The sequence below is a fragment of the Limanda limanda genome, chromosome 20 (genome assembly GCF_963576545.1).
Source record: "Limanda limanda chromosome 20, fLimLim1.1, whole genome shotgun sequence".
In the NCBI taxonomy this organism is placed as follows: domain Eukaryota; kingdom Metazoa; phylum Chordata; class Actinopteri; order Pleuronectiformes; family Pleuronectidae; genus Limanda; species Limanda limanda.
In genome coordinates, this window is record NC_083655.1 from 4,096,250 (window position 1) to 4,110,578 (window position 14,329).

At 42.5% G+C, this 14,329-nt stretch overlaps 1 protein-coding gene across 1 annotated transcript; it reads right to left on the reverse strand.

Moving 5' to 3' along the window:
• Positions 1–12,887: 12,887 nt before the first annotated feature.
• On the reverse strand, positions 12,888–13,865 carry mc4r (melanocortin 4 receptor). Its single transcript, XM_061093957.1, has one exon. The coding sequence runs from the start codon at positions 13,863–13,865 to the stop codon at positions 12,888–12,890; it is 978 nt and encodes a 325-aa protein (XP_060949940.1).
• Between the last annotated feature and the right edge of the window lie 464 nt (positions 13,866–14,329).

Here is a 14,329-nt window from a genome sequence, read left to right on the forward strand (position 1 = left end):
TGTTCTGTGTTCGCTCCAACATTAAGTGGGGACAATTCAAAGTACTCAATAAAAACAAAACACAATACAGATACTGAAATCCTCTTCAAGAGATGAAATCAAACTGGGAGGGAAATGTACTTGCTTTGGTTTACAAGGGTCAGGACGCTAGAGGCAATTTTTTAGAGAGTCGCCAGCTTCATCAAGTCGCCATTGGAAAAAAGATCGCCTTAAAAGTGAAGTGTGTTTTCCCTCTGCGATTCCCCAACCTGCCACGAAACTCCAAGGAAATAGGTTCAGTGGTTTCCGAGTACTCGTCCTGAGAGACAAAGCACAATGTCAATCTAATAATCATCTCTCTCATACTGTCCTTTCACAAACCATCAGAGGAATCTTAAAAACCATAAAGATGATTATATTTGGTTCACAAATCACTTATAACCCATTGATGTTTTATTTTGTTTCAAAGGTTGAATTGTTTGTCATTTATCAGTTTTGTATATTTTTTATGATATTAAATTGCACAGCCTCTGCTTCTTGATTTACATAAAACATTTGACAAAAACTAATTCGACAAGGTCTCCCACGGCTGAAAAGAGAAATGTTATTAATAACCTTCACTTCCAGGTTCAAGGTCATATTATGAACATCCACAGAATGTTGTTGCCTCCAGCTTCTGATAATTTCTGACCGTGACTTAATGAATCACTCTTTTCTTTCACAGTCTTTTGCAATATTTTCAGAAATGCATTCTTAAAGAAGCCAAAGCTTTCTGCCATTTTATCCATTTTCGTTTTTTCTCATTCTCTGTGCCTCCCTCTCAATCAGTCCCATGAGTCAGGCCGGTCACGATGATCCCAGCTGGACAAACTCACTCAAGTAAATTGCAAGGAAAAGAATGACGGCTCATGAAAATTATACACACATCTGACCGATTATGCAAAAATCTCTAATGCAGTTTGAAGTGTAAATCTTTGCCAAGTGCCATCATCCTGATTGCTCGAGCTCAGCGGGCGAATTGTTGAGCAAAATTAGTTTTTAAAAATGTCATTCTGCGATTCCAATCCTAAAAAAAACCCATTTCCTACGCCCCAGTGTCAGGACTCATCTCCTCACGCTGTCAGTGGACATCCGTCAACAGTATGTGGACACAAGTCATGAGTCCTGTTGATCAAACTAAGAGTCGGATGTTCTTCTTGTAGATGAGCAGATAATGTGTTTGTCTGAATTAGTGCAGAGGGACACAAAGTCAAACACAAAGAAAATGCAAAAAGTCCACAAAAGCCTTTTAACCTAAATTAAACCACTTGTTCTGAACTAATAAGGCTTCATGCATGTAACTAGGTTTTAGCTTGAAAACTGTTTTCTGATTCTGTGTCAGTGAGTGAGCGTCTATGTGATGTTTACAAACATCTCCGCTTCTGCTTGTCTGCAATGAAACGCAGCGCCCGGAGTTTTCAAACTAAAACAGATCCATCAGCGTTTCCAAACTTCTCAGGTTGAGCGACTCTTAAACTCCACGGTAGTTTCAACTCAGGAGAATCTGCAGCAGATTCATGTGAGGGGACTGAAGACCAACAACAGGTTGAGCAGAGGAGTAAAGGATTTGAAAGGAAGGGTTGTCACCTGATGCTCTAAAAAGAAACTGATGAGAAAACCTACAAAACATATTTGATGTCGGAGACTTCACGTTCTTTTCTGACGCGTTAAATCTTTCTAAGAGAGGATTTAATCAGTCATCTGTAAATATTGATGCATTCCCTGATGTGTAGATAGTAGGAAGTTTTAATCTTCTTTTTTTTCAAGTTGTGATGAAACATCTTTAGTCTGTTATCTCTGTCAGGCTCAACTTCTCATTGTAAAGAAGAACAAACAAAAACAAACCACAAAGTTCAATCGGACGCAGACAAACGGCAGAAACAGGATCGATGGATAGAATAGTAAAGTCTTCAGCTCAACAAACACGTAGTTTGAGATCTGAACTCAGGTTACAACTATTTATTTAAATCTCCAAGGTCGATAAATAACTTTCCCTCTCGACTCGAGAGCAGTTGAACCTCATGAAAACAAGGTTCTGACTGAGAGCTTCCAGCGGAGCACGAGTCCTACGAGCTGTTAGCGGGACGTCGCCGACACAAACACTCCATGAGACGAGTCTAATGCGATAATGGATCTGAAGTGGGGCAGAGGTCTGGAGAGAGACCAGCAATCTGATATCACAAAGAATAAATAATAACCTCACCTCACTTTATCACGAGTAAATAGGGCAATTTGTCGAAAGGGCGAAATTTGACATCGAGAGTAAATGGCTCATTAGAGCTTCTGGAAAAAAAGGCTGCAGCGCTACATTTAGCATCAGGCTTTCTGCTCAGTGTACGAGCTGTGAAGAGTTTAATGTTGTCTAAGTTGAGTTTGAGTCGTGGAAAGATCGAACTGAAAGAGGAGAAAAGTTTTGTAATGTGCAGGTAACTTTGTGGAGGGAACATTTTAACCCCTAACTTCTTAAATTAAAGAAGAAATTCAGCAGATGGAGAATTTCAATTCAGTGCAATACTCGTTAAGACGCATTTCAACACGTCCTGTAATAACCAGACGTTACAGTGTAATGACTCTTCTTCAACTGGTAATTGCTGTTTTACATTGTGAATTAAGTCCTTAATAAAAAGACACTCTAAAATAATAAATAGATATATGTAAAAGGCTTGTCATTTTATCAGGGACATTCAGGGTTCGGTGTATTGTGTTGTTTTCTATTTGTTAATTAATGAACACAGCAGGTTATATATCACATGTGGCCACACATGTACACCAATCACCTGTTTCCTTGGTGATTGCAGTTTTCCTTCCAAACCGCTCGGATTCAAAACTGACATTTGAGAAGCATTGATTCTCTGTGTTTTCTGATTTGCTTCCATTCTGTCACCGGGTTTTTTTTCTTCTTGTCTGTACAGAACGACAGTGAAGTCGAGTTTCTCCTGATCGTTTCTCCTGATCGTTTCTACTGATTGTTTCTCCCGATCATTTCTCCTGATCGTTTCTCCTGAGAATCCAAACTAAGTGGTGGTATTTCCTCATTCTAGCATCCAGCCGTCGTCTGGTCGTTTCCCTTCTGAGAAAACCCATCGACCTGTACTGTTGCCGAGCAGCAGGGGTCCCACAGCATGGACACACAGCAGGGCTGAAGGAAGTCTCTTACATCAACGCTCCAGAGACCTTCACACTGTAACAACTACCTAGTGTTCTCCTGATTCCAGACGTGAACAGACAGCTGATGGTTCGATGTTTGGATCAAAGCGGTCGACCCACGTCACCGTCACCGTCCTTTGCTTTGCAGCCACGAGATCAAACATCCGCTAAGTCAACGCAGCTCCGGTTCGATTGTCAGCTCCTGTCTCCGCAGACGTATTTGAAGGAACTGATGGATGTCATCATTAAAGGTCGGCCTTATTAGCATTCTCCGAAGGATCTTCCATTAGGCAAAAACTGTGGATTTTCAAGTCGCCTCCTGTATATTTTATACCCTGAATATATTCCGGTTTGTTCCTTTGAGGAGAAAAAGGAGCTGTCACTTCTCCCAGCACATTAGAGAACAGATGAGCAGTGAATGCTCAAGTACTCCCTCCGGAATTCTCCCTGCAGCCGGGCTCCATGGTTTTATACTGAGCCGCAGATCTGATGCGTGAGCTCGTGCTCAGACGCCTGGAGCTCTGCTTACAGCGTACATATTATATTCATATTATAGATCTTTCCTTGGTATGTAAAGATCCTTTCTATGAGGTGCTCGGGCGCTCTATTAATAAAGATGTATTCAGGTTCTCATGAATAGGTTTCACTCGTGGTCTAATGGACAAGTTGAAGCCTGTTTCTGAAAATGTGTTTTCGTTCTTAACACAAAAATAACTCACTCAACACGAAAATACAAAAACAGTCTCCTTATAACCATTACTGGATCCATTATTTAATGGACCCTTTCCTGGTCTCTTCCTCTCATCAATTTCCCTTAGAATCTGTTTTTTGCATAATGCTGTTGAAAATCGAGCAACAAACAAACAGACGAGTGGAAACACAACCAGGTTATTAAATTGTTCTGTCCAGTTCCAGTGGGCTGCTGATGCTTCAGGACAGAGGAAGTGTTTGTGTGGACGGAGAGGGAAGTGGTTTGTCCTCAATGTTGTGGGACTCTGCATTTATATGTTAACACGTCTGTTATAATTTAAACTATAACCTATGATTTTATTTGCCTCGTGTAAATAAAGGATTTAATCACAAGCCAACACTGAAAACTTCCCGAGCATCATGACTCTGGAAGAAGTTTTGCAAAAGGTCCAATCTCAGTGACACTGAACCTTATTGTTGCTTGAGGACAAAAGGTCAAACCTGCCTCTCGGCCAACGTGTTACATTAGCAGCGATTTAAATTATGGAATCATTATAATGTCCACGAAGGTCGTGACCTGCAGGAAGGTAGCAGTGGCATGTGTACCAGACCTCTGTTGTCATAGTAACAACAATAAATCCGATCCTGTTTTGAAAAGTCTTGTGTTTAAGTCCAGTTGCGTTTTCTCCATTATTTTCTCAGCAGCAGGAAACACCAGGAGAGTGAAGTGAGGGAATCAGAGCCGTGGAGCTGCAGCAGGTTTTCTGTTCAACGCTCCGAGCTGCAGGAGGAAGCAGCTCAATCACATTCTGATAAACTCCCGTGGCGACAATCACCTCACATCTCCTCATCTGCATGTGTTTGTTTATTCATCAGCAGCTTTACACAAAAACCACCGGACCGAATAACGACGCAGATTCCAGGGCCTCGTTTCGGTGCCTGAGCTCTTTACTGGAACTGTTTCCCTGGTAACAACTAACAAGCAACATAAACATCTCCACACGTGGCAAGTTCACATTGATCACACTTAACTTGGGTGGAAACAAACTCTCTGCGTGACTGAAGTGTGGCTGAATCTCATGTGGGAGCAGCGACTGTTTGAAGACTGTGAGGAAGTGAGGAACTCAACAAACTTCATGAAGCACTTTTGAAATTCATTTTTATGTTCGAATGTCGTTTTGCAGATGTCGGTTCTGGCAGCGTTTCGGAACTGGTTTCATTTTAAAAGTATGGATTTCATACCAGTATCGTATCATACCTGAAACACACCCAACCCTACACAGGTTTCTAAATAAGAGGTAGATATAGATGTAGCTCATATCCATTTAATTCTCCCATTCTTTAATAAATGTTTTGTGAATTCAAGCCAAATACGAGCTGATAATCTTTCTCAGTTTTCACACCTTTAACTTTGTCAAGTGAAAAACTTTACAACCGTCACTTTTTCCATCGTTAGACACAAAGTCATGGAAACTAACTAAATGTGTTTTCCAACTCTTATGTTCTGCAGTGAGCCAGCATGTCAAAGCTATACCTTCTATAAAGATAATTGCTCAATCTAAATGCTAAATGTAAACGTTGAATGTCTTTTGTGCAGAGTAAAGTGAGTGACGTCTCCCAGCCCACATGAGCCAGAGAATAGTTAAGTTAAGTTCATGGAAATACCACACAAATTATATTTTTACAGCCGACATTTAATATCAATTATTGCTATTGTCTCCTCAAGGTCTCAATGTTTCCAGAATCTGTGGTCATCGGCTCAAAGTTTGATGAAAATGATTGAAGACGTTTAGAGACGTTGGTTAATTAGCAGAGAAAGAAAAGATCAATCAATTCCTGGAGCATTAACTATTCATTTCCCACCGATCTGAAGTGCTGGTTCCAGCCTCTCTCTAAACACAGAGTAGAAAGTGGAATACCTGAATGCTGAGCAGCATGTGTCCACACAGTGGTGATCAGTATTTCTCACACAGCGGCAGGAGACTGAGCGTGGCAGCTGCTGCCAGGAGGACGAAGCAGGTTCACCGGCCTCATGACCTCCAGGACAGACGTCTCTCTCTCCTCTTGACATCCACGAGCAGCTCAGGCAGGTTCGCAGCTGAAGAATAAAACCACAGCGTGTTTACTGTTTCCACAGAGTAGAGTAGAAGCTGCAAACATTAGCTGCATTCGAACATGTTCCTGAAGCGATCACAAGCAGCTGCACGTGAGACTTCACATGTTACAGCTGCTGATGAGGTTTCTGACACGTGACGAACAGAGAAGACGTCAACTTAGACAGAAGATGAGATTTCTACCTTGTGAGTAAATTGCAGCCAATTTTCAGTACCGAGTAAAAGGACATAAATAGGAGGAGGAGATAAAAGTCTCCAGCGCCGACATTTCTGCCTGAATTACTCATCACAACAAACAGAAGTTTCTGGTGTTAATAAGCAGCTGCCAGCGAAACAGTGGGGGGGGTGATTTGAATATTCCTACCTGCATATGTGTTGAATTTTAACAATGAGTTGGAATTAAATAAACATCCATCGTCTAAAAGATCTTTGTATTTATAATAAAAGCAACGCTGCATCTGGAGCAGCAGTTTGCAGCATAGATGAAGAGAATGGAATAAAAACTAATATTCAAAAGAGCTCTAGTGGATTTCAGAAATAAACAGTTCAACAAATAAAACTAAATCAAACACAAAACGTTTTAAAAATGGAAAATAAATAAACTTAAAACTCGTAAAAAATTGACTTTTCTGCTGTAATATTGCAAATTTCGCTTTGTGGGACTAATTAAAGATGATCTTATCTTACCTTATCTCATCTCATCTCATCTCATCGTATCTTATCTTACCCTGTCTTATCTTATCTTATCTTATCTTATGTTATCTTATCTTAACATATCTTATCTTATCTCATCTTAAAGATGCTTCATCTTTGCAGAATTCAATACCAACGTGGACAGAGATCAAGACAAACAACAACCACTTGCAGCCATATCACAAAGAAAATCGTTATTTATAGAGAAACCAAGTGGTGATACTGATATTTATATAAATATATATATTTATATAGCATAAATTGACACAGTACTCAAACTGCACATGGAGTAAGACCTGATAATCTCCAGGCTGCTGGAGAGATGATAGAGGTGTTACCTGTGATTCATGAGAGAAGAGAACTAGGTTTTCTAGAATCAATACTTTTCTTCTTCCTGAGAAAAATCAATGCTTTGGTTCAAGAGAGAGAAAGAGAGAGAGAGAGCCGAGAAAATTAAGAAGTGGGCTTGATACTGGATCTGCTAAAGTAAGGAGGGGTCTTTAATTGATACGTTTCTTCCTCGTTGGTTTGTCCACACGCACACTTTCATGCAGACCCTTATATCTGAGCCTGAGGCGCCGGTGGGGTCAAGCAATCAATAGCTTCTTCCCCTGGTGTGTGAATGCACACGTCACTGCAGCTGTCAGGTTTTATGAAACACGGTTTGAGTCACACTGGGTTTGCAGAGATGATCCTATGGACACGTTATATAGAGGACTCTGTCCACTGAGAGTGAATTATATATATATATATACTGTATATATAAATTAAATAACATGTGTGTAGTTGTTCTCAGAAGTTTTCATGTCTCTTCACAGACCTGGTGAAACCTCAACACTGAGTGCAGTGATAACTGAGCTGTAGCTCTTTTAGGATCACACAACACAGACTCACAAACACACGTGTGTGTCATGTCCTCTGTCGTGTGTCACATGTTGTGTCTTCCTGTTCGATGCACGTGTGTGTGAGGGTGAAACCTTCAAGACGAGCTTCTCCTGCACTTGGTTATTTATTTCTGAAGGAGAACAACAAGCACTCGGGCCACTCGCAGGATTCATTTGATGACATCTCGGTGCAGGCTTTGCGTTGTTATGGAGACCGTGTTACCCCCCCCCCTCCCCTGGGGATGGAAAAGGCCGACCATTTCCCCACATGATGTTTTTCAGCTACACAATGAGTTTGCATGTTTTCTGAGGTTTCAGGAGAGAACAAATGACTCATAGTGCCAGAATTAAGATATAATAATAATTATATCTTAATTCTGGCACTAGTATTATCTCAATGCGACACGTTTCTGTTCAAGAACAAGGAACAGTGCACATGCATGTTTTACGATTCAGTATTAATTTGACTCAATGGAGAGGGACCTGACTTGGAAGTAAATTCTGTGATTATTTTCTTGTGGCTGAAGCTGACGAGAGTAGATTCAACATTTGCTAATTTAACGCACGCCGTGCACCAACCCCCCCGAGGCCGGCCGGACGGAGCCAATACAAGGGGGGGGGGGGGGTTAACGCTGTGGCTGAAAGTCCGCATGCGACGAGAAACCCGGGAGGAAACAAGAGAGAGAGAGAGAGAGAGAGCAGTGTTGGCTCGTTGTAAATCAGGTGTAGAGAATGAGACGCCGCTCCGTGAGAACTGATGATGTCAGTTAACAGTTTAACAGTGTGGATGATGCATAGGAGGCGGCGAGTCGAGACGCCGCCGGAGCCGGTGATACCGCGGCTTCACCTAAAGCTGATTAGGATCCTGGAGTCGGGTGTAAAGCTGCTGAGCCTCAGTCTGAGGAGCAGAGAGACGAAGCTTCGCCTCACTGACACCGAGCAAAGTGGATTCAGAAGTTCAGAAAGTTTTTGGGAAACTTCAAGGAAATCATGGAACTTAACACAGGAAGTTTCTCAAATGGATAAAAAGACGAAGAGATTGAATTTAAACAACATGAAGAGTCCAAGTGGAAATAACCCAAAGTGACATATGTCTACTAGTCCTTAGTTTGATGAATACAAGTGTCAACCATCCACTTTTTATAAAGATGGCCGACATGACAGCTCCCAAAATATTTCAGCTTCATTTCTGGATCGTGGCAGGAACGTGAGACGTGTCGTCTATATTTACTTACACAGAAATATATACAATTATTAATCTGACAGATTCAGGCTCAGGTTGTTGTGACATTGATTTTATTGTAGACACATTTTCAACCTGTTAAAATCAGACATACTGTTGAGTATGAATCAATTCTGAAGATGGAATCTCAGACATTTGCTTTAGTTTAAATGTTAATAGAACTTTGTATTTGACCTTTTCTGCACAAAGTGGATTTTACATTAAAAGACAAACGACCTCTTTCACTTTGTTCTGAGATGGAAAATTGTTGAGGACTCAGAGTCTTCGTGACATTTTCAGCGTTGCTAAGTGACTCGACTTGGACTGTTTTATATATATAAATACTTATGGTGTTGGAAATAGTTGTTTAGTTTGTCGTGTCCCATCTTTATATAATCTCACCTGAATCTTACCTGAATTGTATCACTCTAGAGGAGAATTGTAGTAATTTACCAAGGCTGCTGAAAACATCACGTCTTATTCCATTGGTATTTCTATGAAAGGGAATATTTTTGTTTATGACATCTGCCGGCTTTGTTAGCAGAAAAAACATAGAAACTACTCGAACCAATTCAGCTTCTATTCTTCTATTCTTCTGCATGAAATAAAGTTATCGTGGGTATGTATGTGCAGAGAAGAACTGGAAGGTCAGCTGACTCGCTGCAGGAGGTCAGAGCAGCTGTTTGGTAAAATGAGACGTTGAATAAGGTCTTTGTCTGAATTCTCCTCTGAATCTGACGGTTTTTCTGTTTACCTCCGAACAATCAGTTTGAAGAACAAAAACTTCCTCTCCGGTTTGAACTCTTATTTGCTCACAGTGCCACGGCCGCTGTGACGGTGACTCGTCCAATCAGGTGAGAACAACAAATGGAAACTTTCGAGCTGAGATGAACGAACCGGCGTTATCCAACATTCACCGTGGAGCCGTCACCAGAGGGAACAAGCGTCTGATTTCAGATTCAAATAAACAGCTTTGAAACGTCGACTGTTGTTTGGAACTAAGTTTTCAAACCTTCAAAGATGTTTTCATAAAGAGACAATTAATTTTTTTTCAATCTCTGCAAACCACATTTCGAGTGTTCCTTCCAAACCTCGGCTCTCTTGTCAGAGTGGATTCTTATTTTCGTCTAGTTTGATAATTTGCTGATAATTTGCACAGCCTGTTACTTTAACTCCATTATTTCTTATCGATCCTTGAAGCCCTTTATTTTCAGGGTTTTTAATAAAGTCTGTTATTTATCCTCTTGAAAGCTTCTTTTTAAAGCAGCATCTGCAGCGTTACATGAGACTTCTTTTATTCCTTAATTAAAATTCTTTCCTTGACATTTCTGCTTCTCTGTACTTCTGTCTCTTCTGCAGCTTGTGCAGATTTGATTAAAAGCGATGCTCCCTCGCCAGTGTCCTCAAGAACATCCCTGATGTTTCTCAGCTTCTTTTTAAAATCTACGACTCCATTACGGCCTAAGACGTCCATGAGGATCTCATTAACTTTGATATAATTAGAATCCATTTGTTGCACTGATGCTCCCGAAGCTGTATTGAACAAGTGTTTTTTCGAGGCTGAAACCTGAACCACACAGGGGCCGTTTTCCAGACTTATAAAATCTATTTGTTTACTTCGGTTTAAATTATTCACCATGAATGAAATAAACAAACCCTGTGGGCTTTTATTTCATCCTGTTTCTCGCCTCAGGGAAGATTTTGAGCTGCTAACATGTGGCTCAGGTTATGGTCATTATGTAAAATTAAATATATATAGTTGCAGACAGTGATTGTGTGGGTGCACGTTTAAAGACTCGAATCTGTGTTTGACTCTGTTATCACTGTTCATTTTGTTTTTGAGCGTGAGGCTGTTTTCACGTGTGAATCGGTGGAAGAGTCAACAGCTCGGTGAGTAAAGGTTCAAGTCTGAGGCCCGGCGCTCGCTGACAAACAGCTTTATTGAAGTATCTTTGCAGCACAGTTTACAGAGGATGCAGTCATCAAGCAGCACATGACTCACACTCCAGGCGAAGCTTCTGAACACAGAACATCGGCACAACCCGTGCACGTAGGTTTTTTTTTATCTTGTGCGTTTCAAGAGCACTTCAAGTTTCAAAAGGCATAAATAAATAAGGCAATATTGAAAATAGCATTTACTCAAATAGAAAGACAGAGGATCGGTTGGTGAAACACGCTCACAGAGGATCATGTCTTTACATCACAGTGCAACATGTTTAAGGCCAGGATAAAAAGCGACAGGTCACACAAGCAAGTACATGGAAATACACTTGGTAGAACGCGTCCTGTTACGCGAACATGAGGAAAAATATATCTCTTTACAAGTCACATTAACATGCTGAGAGTGAGACACAACCCACATGTGCAAAAAGTCACACAAACGTGTACACAACGCACAAATTCACAAGGGCTTGCATTGGAAATCAGACGAGGTTCATCACGTTTGCTCACAGGAAATCTTACGTCACATTTAATCGACTCTGTTCCTCCGCGGGAACAAAAGAAAACAGGTGAGAATCCACAGGAAACACATCAATCATCAGGTAGAAGAGATTCATCTATGACCTGTTACATCACCGCTTTGTTCTCAGGTACAAATAAATCTGAGTTCAAACCAGAAAACACTTATTTAGTGACATGTTTTTGTGCCTGATCAATACAAAAAGCCACGTTATTCACATTTCAGGATCATTGTCTGAATCATCTGTTTTGCACATTCACATTTATAATAACAATAACAACACATCACCCTCCTTGGTGTAATGATTTCACAATTGTACAAACCTGCATCTGAGAAAAGTGTCGATAAATAATTCCTGTGCGATAACAGGCAAACAGCAGCAAAGAGGCAAATTACACAAATGTAGGTTTTTCTTTTCATTTTACGGTCACAAGTTCAACATTAAATCTCGTCTTTGTGCGTTTATCCTTTCAGAGCAGCTTTCAAAAGCCCACCTGACACATTTTCTCTGCAAAATAGTCTTTAATAGATTTATAATTGGACATATTTACTGTATTTTTGGTAAAATACCATTTAAAATACCCTTTGAGAAAATAAGTTCATGATTAAGATCTTAGAGGGACATAAATAATGGCTTCTACTTTAAAATAAAACTATATCTCATGAAATCAAACTGTTTCACATTTTCTTTACATTCATCGGGAGCCCGAACAAACAAGGAATTTACACTTTATACACAAGAGAACTTTGTGAGGAACGCCAGGACACATGCTCCCTAATTATCCAATCAGCCAATCAGGTGGCAGCAGTGCAAAGCTTAAAGTCTGCAGCTTCACAATCTGCAGCTTCAGTTCCCGTTCACATCAGATCGGGAAATGTTGGTGTGAGATCTTCACTCCGAACATCAGAGGACGAAGGAGACAAGAGGGAGGAGGACACTGCAGGACTTCAACCAAATGCCACAATCTGAATGTTGTTACCGACCATGTGACAGTTTGCCATCTTCACCAGTCATCTTCCAGCAAGACAACGCCTCAAACTGGTTTCATGACCACGTCCATGATTCGCTGTCCTTCATCCACCTCTTCAGTCGCCACATCTGAATCCTTTGTGAATAAAATCTGCAGAGACGTCACGTGGACATGGAGCCGAGCGTCAGAGGAAAGCTTCCGACCAGTCGCTGGATCAATTCGAGTGGGGTGTTCCTAATAAAGTGCAAATATTCTCGCGGCTCCTGCGACGAGGAGGATTCCACTCTGACACTTGGAGGTAGTTTGTCATCTCCTTCATTTCTTCAAGATGACAATGACAGATTTGATTTATTTCACTTTAAACAACACGTAAGAGTGGAAACAACCAGTTGGATTAAAGATGTGTTAATGAAACACTGTTTGTTTGTTTGTTTGTTTAAACACGTGTTGGTCACATTTACTTCACATTGCACGTGAGAGCAGCAGGACAGTGAGAGCCAACCTCTGTGTTACCAGCTGTTTGGAAACATTCCTCCACAGAATCCTGACTCACGGCTCCACAGGCGAGCGCTGCTGCTCTCATCAATCATTCAGAGCGACTGTGAGAGAAGTCTGCAGCGACTCAAAACATCAAAGGAGTCCTGGTTGGCGGCGTGTTGTCGTGCAGGCCGGCGCCCGGGCGACGCCTCACACGCACAGCAGAGCGTGAGAGCAGCAGAAAATCTCTTTGAAGGTTTTCCTCATCTCCTGGCTGCGGAAGGCGTAGATGATGGGGTCGATGACGGAGTTGCACATGATGAGGATGAGGTACATGTTGAAGTGGGACATGAAGCAGGTGCAGTACGGGTTCCTCGGGCACGTGATCATGAGGATGAGGTGGAGGAAGAACGGCGCCCAGCACACCACGAACACGCCGAGGAGGATGGTGAGGGTGATGGCGCCCTTCATGTTGGCTCGCTGGTGGATGGGCGCGTTGCCCGGCAGCGCCGCGATACGCTTCATGTGCAGACGCGCCAGCAGGAACATGTGCACGTACAGCGACACCATGAGCACCAGCATGGTGAAGAACATGGTGATGAGGCAGATGAGCACCGTGGTGCTCTCCGAGTAGATGATGAAGAGGATGCCGGACACGGTGCAGCACGTCCAGATGCTGGTGATGACCAGCATCGCCCGCCGCAGGGTGACGATGTTGTGGTATCTCAACGCGTAGAAGATGGTGATGTAGCGGTCGACTGCGATGGCGAGCAGGCTGCAGATGGACGCCAGCAGGGAGCTGCAGATCATGGAGTCAAACACGTTGTCCATGCTTTTAATCAGCGTGACGGGGATGGTCAGGTTGCCTCCGTTGATGAGCGCGATGACGATGGTCTCAGAGGCGTTGGAGACGCTGACCAGCATGTCAGCCACCGCAAGGCTGCAGATGAAGAAGTACATCGGCGAGTGAAGGTTCTTGTTCTTGATTATGGCAGCAACCACCAGGATGTTCTCCAGCAGGCTGACGATGCCCAGAGTGAGGAAGACCTCGGTGGAGATCAGCAGCTGCTCGTAGCATCCGGCCGACGAGTCCTTGTCGTGGGAGGAGAAGTCCTTGTTCAGTGGAGACGCCGTTTGGCTCCAGTTGTGGAAGCCTTGGCTCAGACCAGGATGCTCCGTCGTGTTCATAGTGTCTCCTGTTCTCTGTCCTTATTGGTCCATCTGGTCTCTGGGGGTACAGCTGTCAATCATCTTCTGGACAACAACGTAGATGCTCTCAAGAGAGAAGGAGAGAGTCTTTGTCAGCTTTTCTTCTTCTTCTTCCCATTTAGAGAAACTATTTCCTCCAGACGTCTGCTGCTGCTTCTCTGAGCCGCGGACGATCCCAGCTCCGTCCGCTCCTCTCTCACAGACTGCGAAGCGAGAACTTAGGGAAGGAGACGTTCCCTGAAGAGTCCCGATGAGGAGGGTGAAGCAGAACGTAGAGGAGCTGCAGGAGGAAGAAGAACGAGTTTAATGAACGACGAGCAGGAACGTGAGCGGCAGAAAGAGCCGAGCTCAGCAGCTGCTGTGTGAACGCAGGCAGATCCTCACTTTACACTGGGGTCTACACTCTCTCTCTCTCTGTTATACAACACACACACACACACACA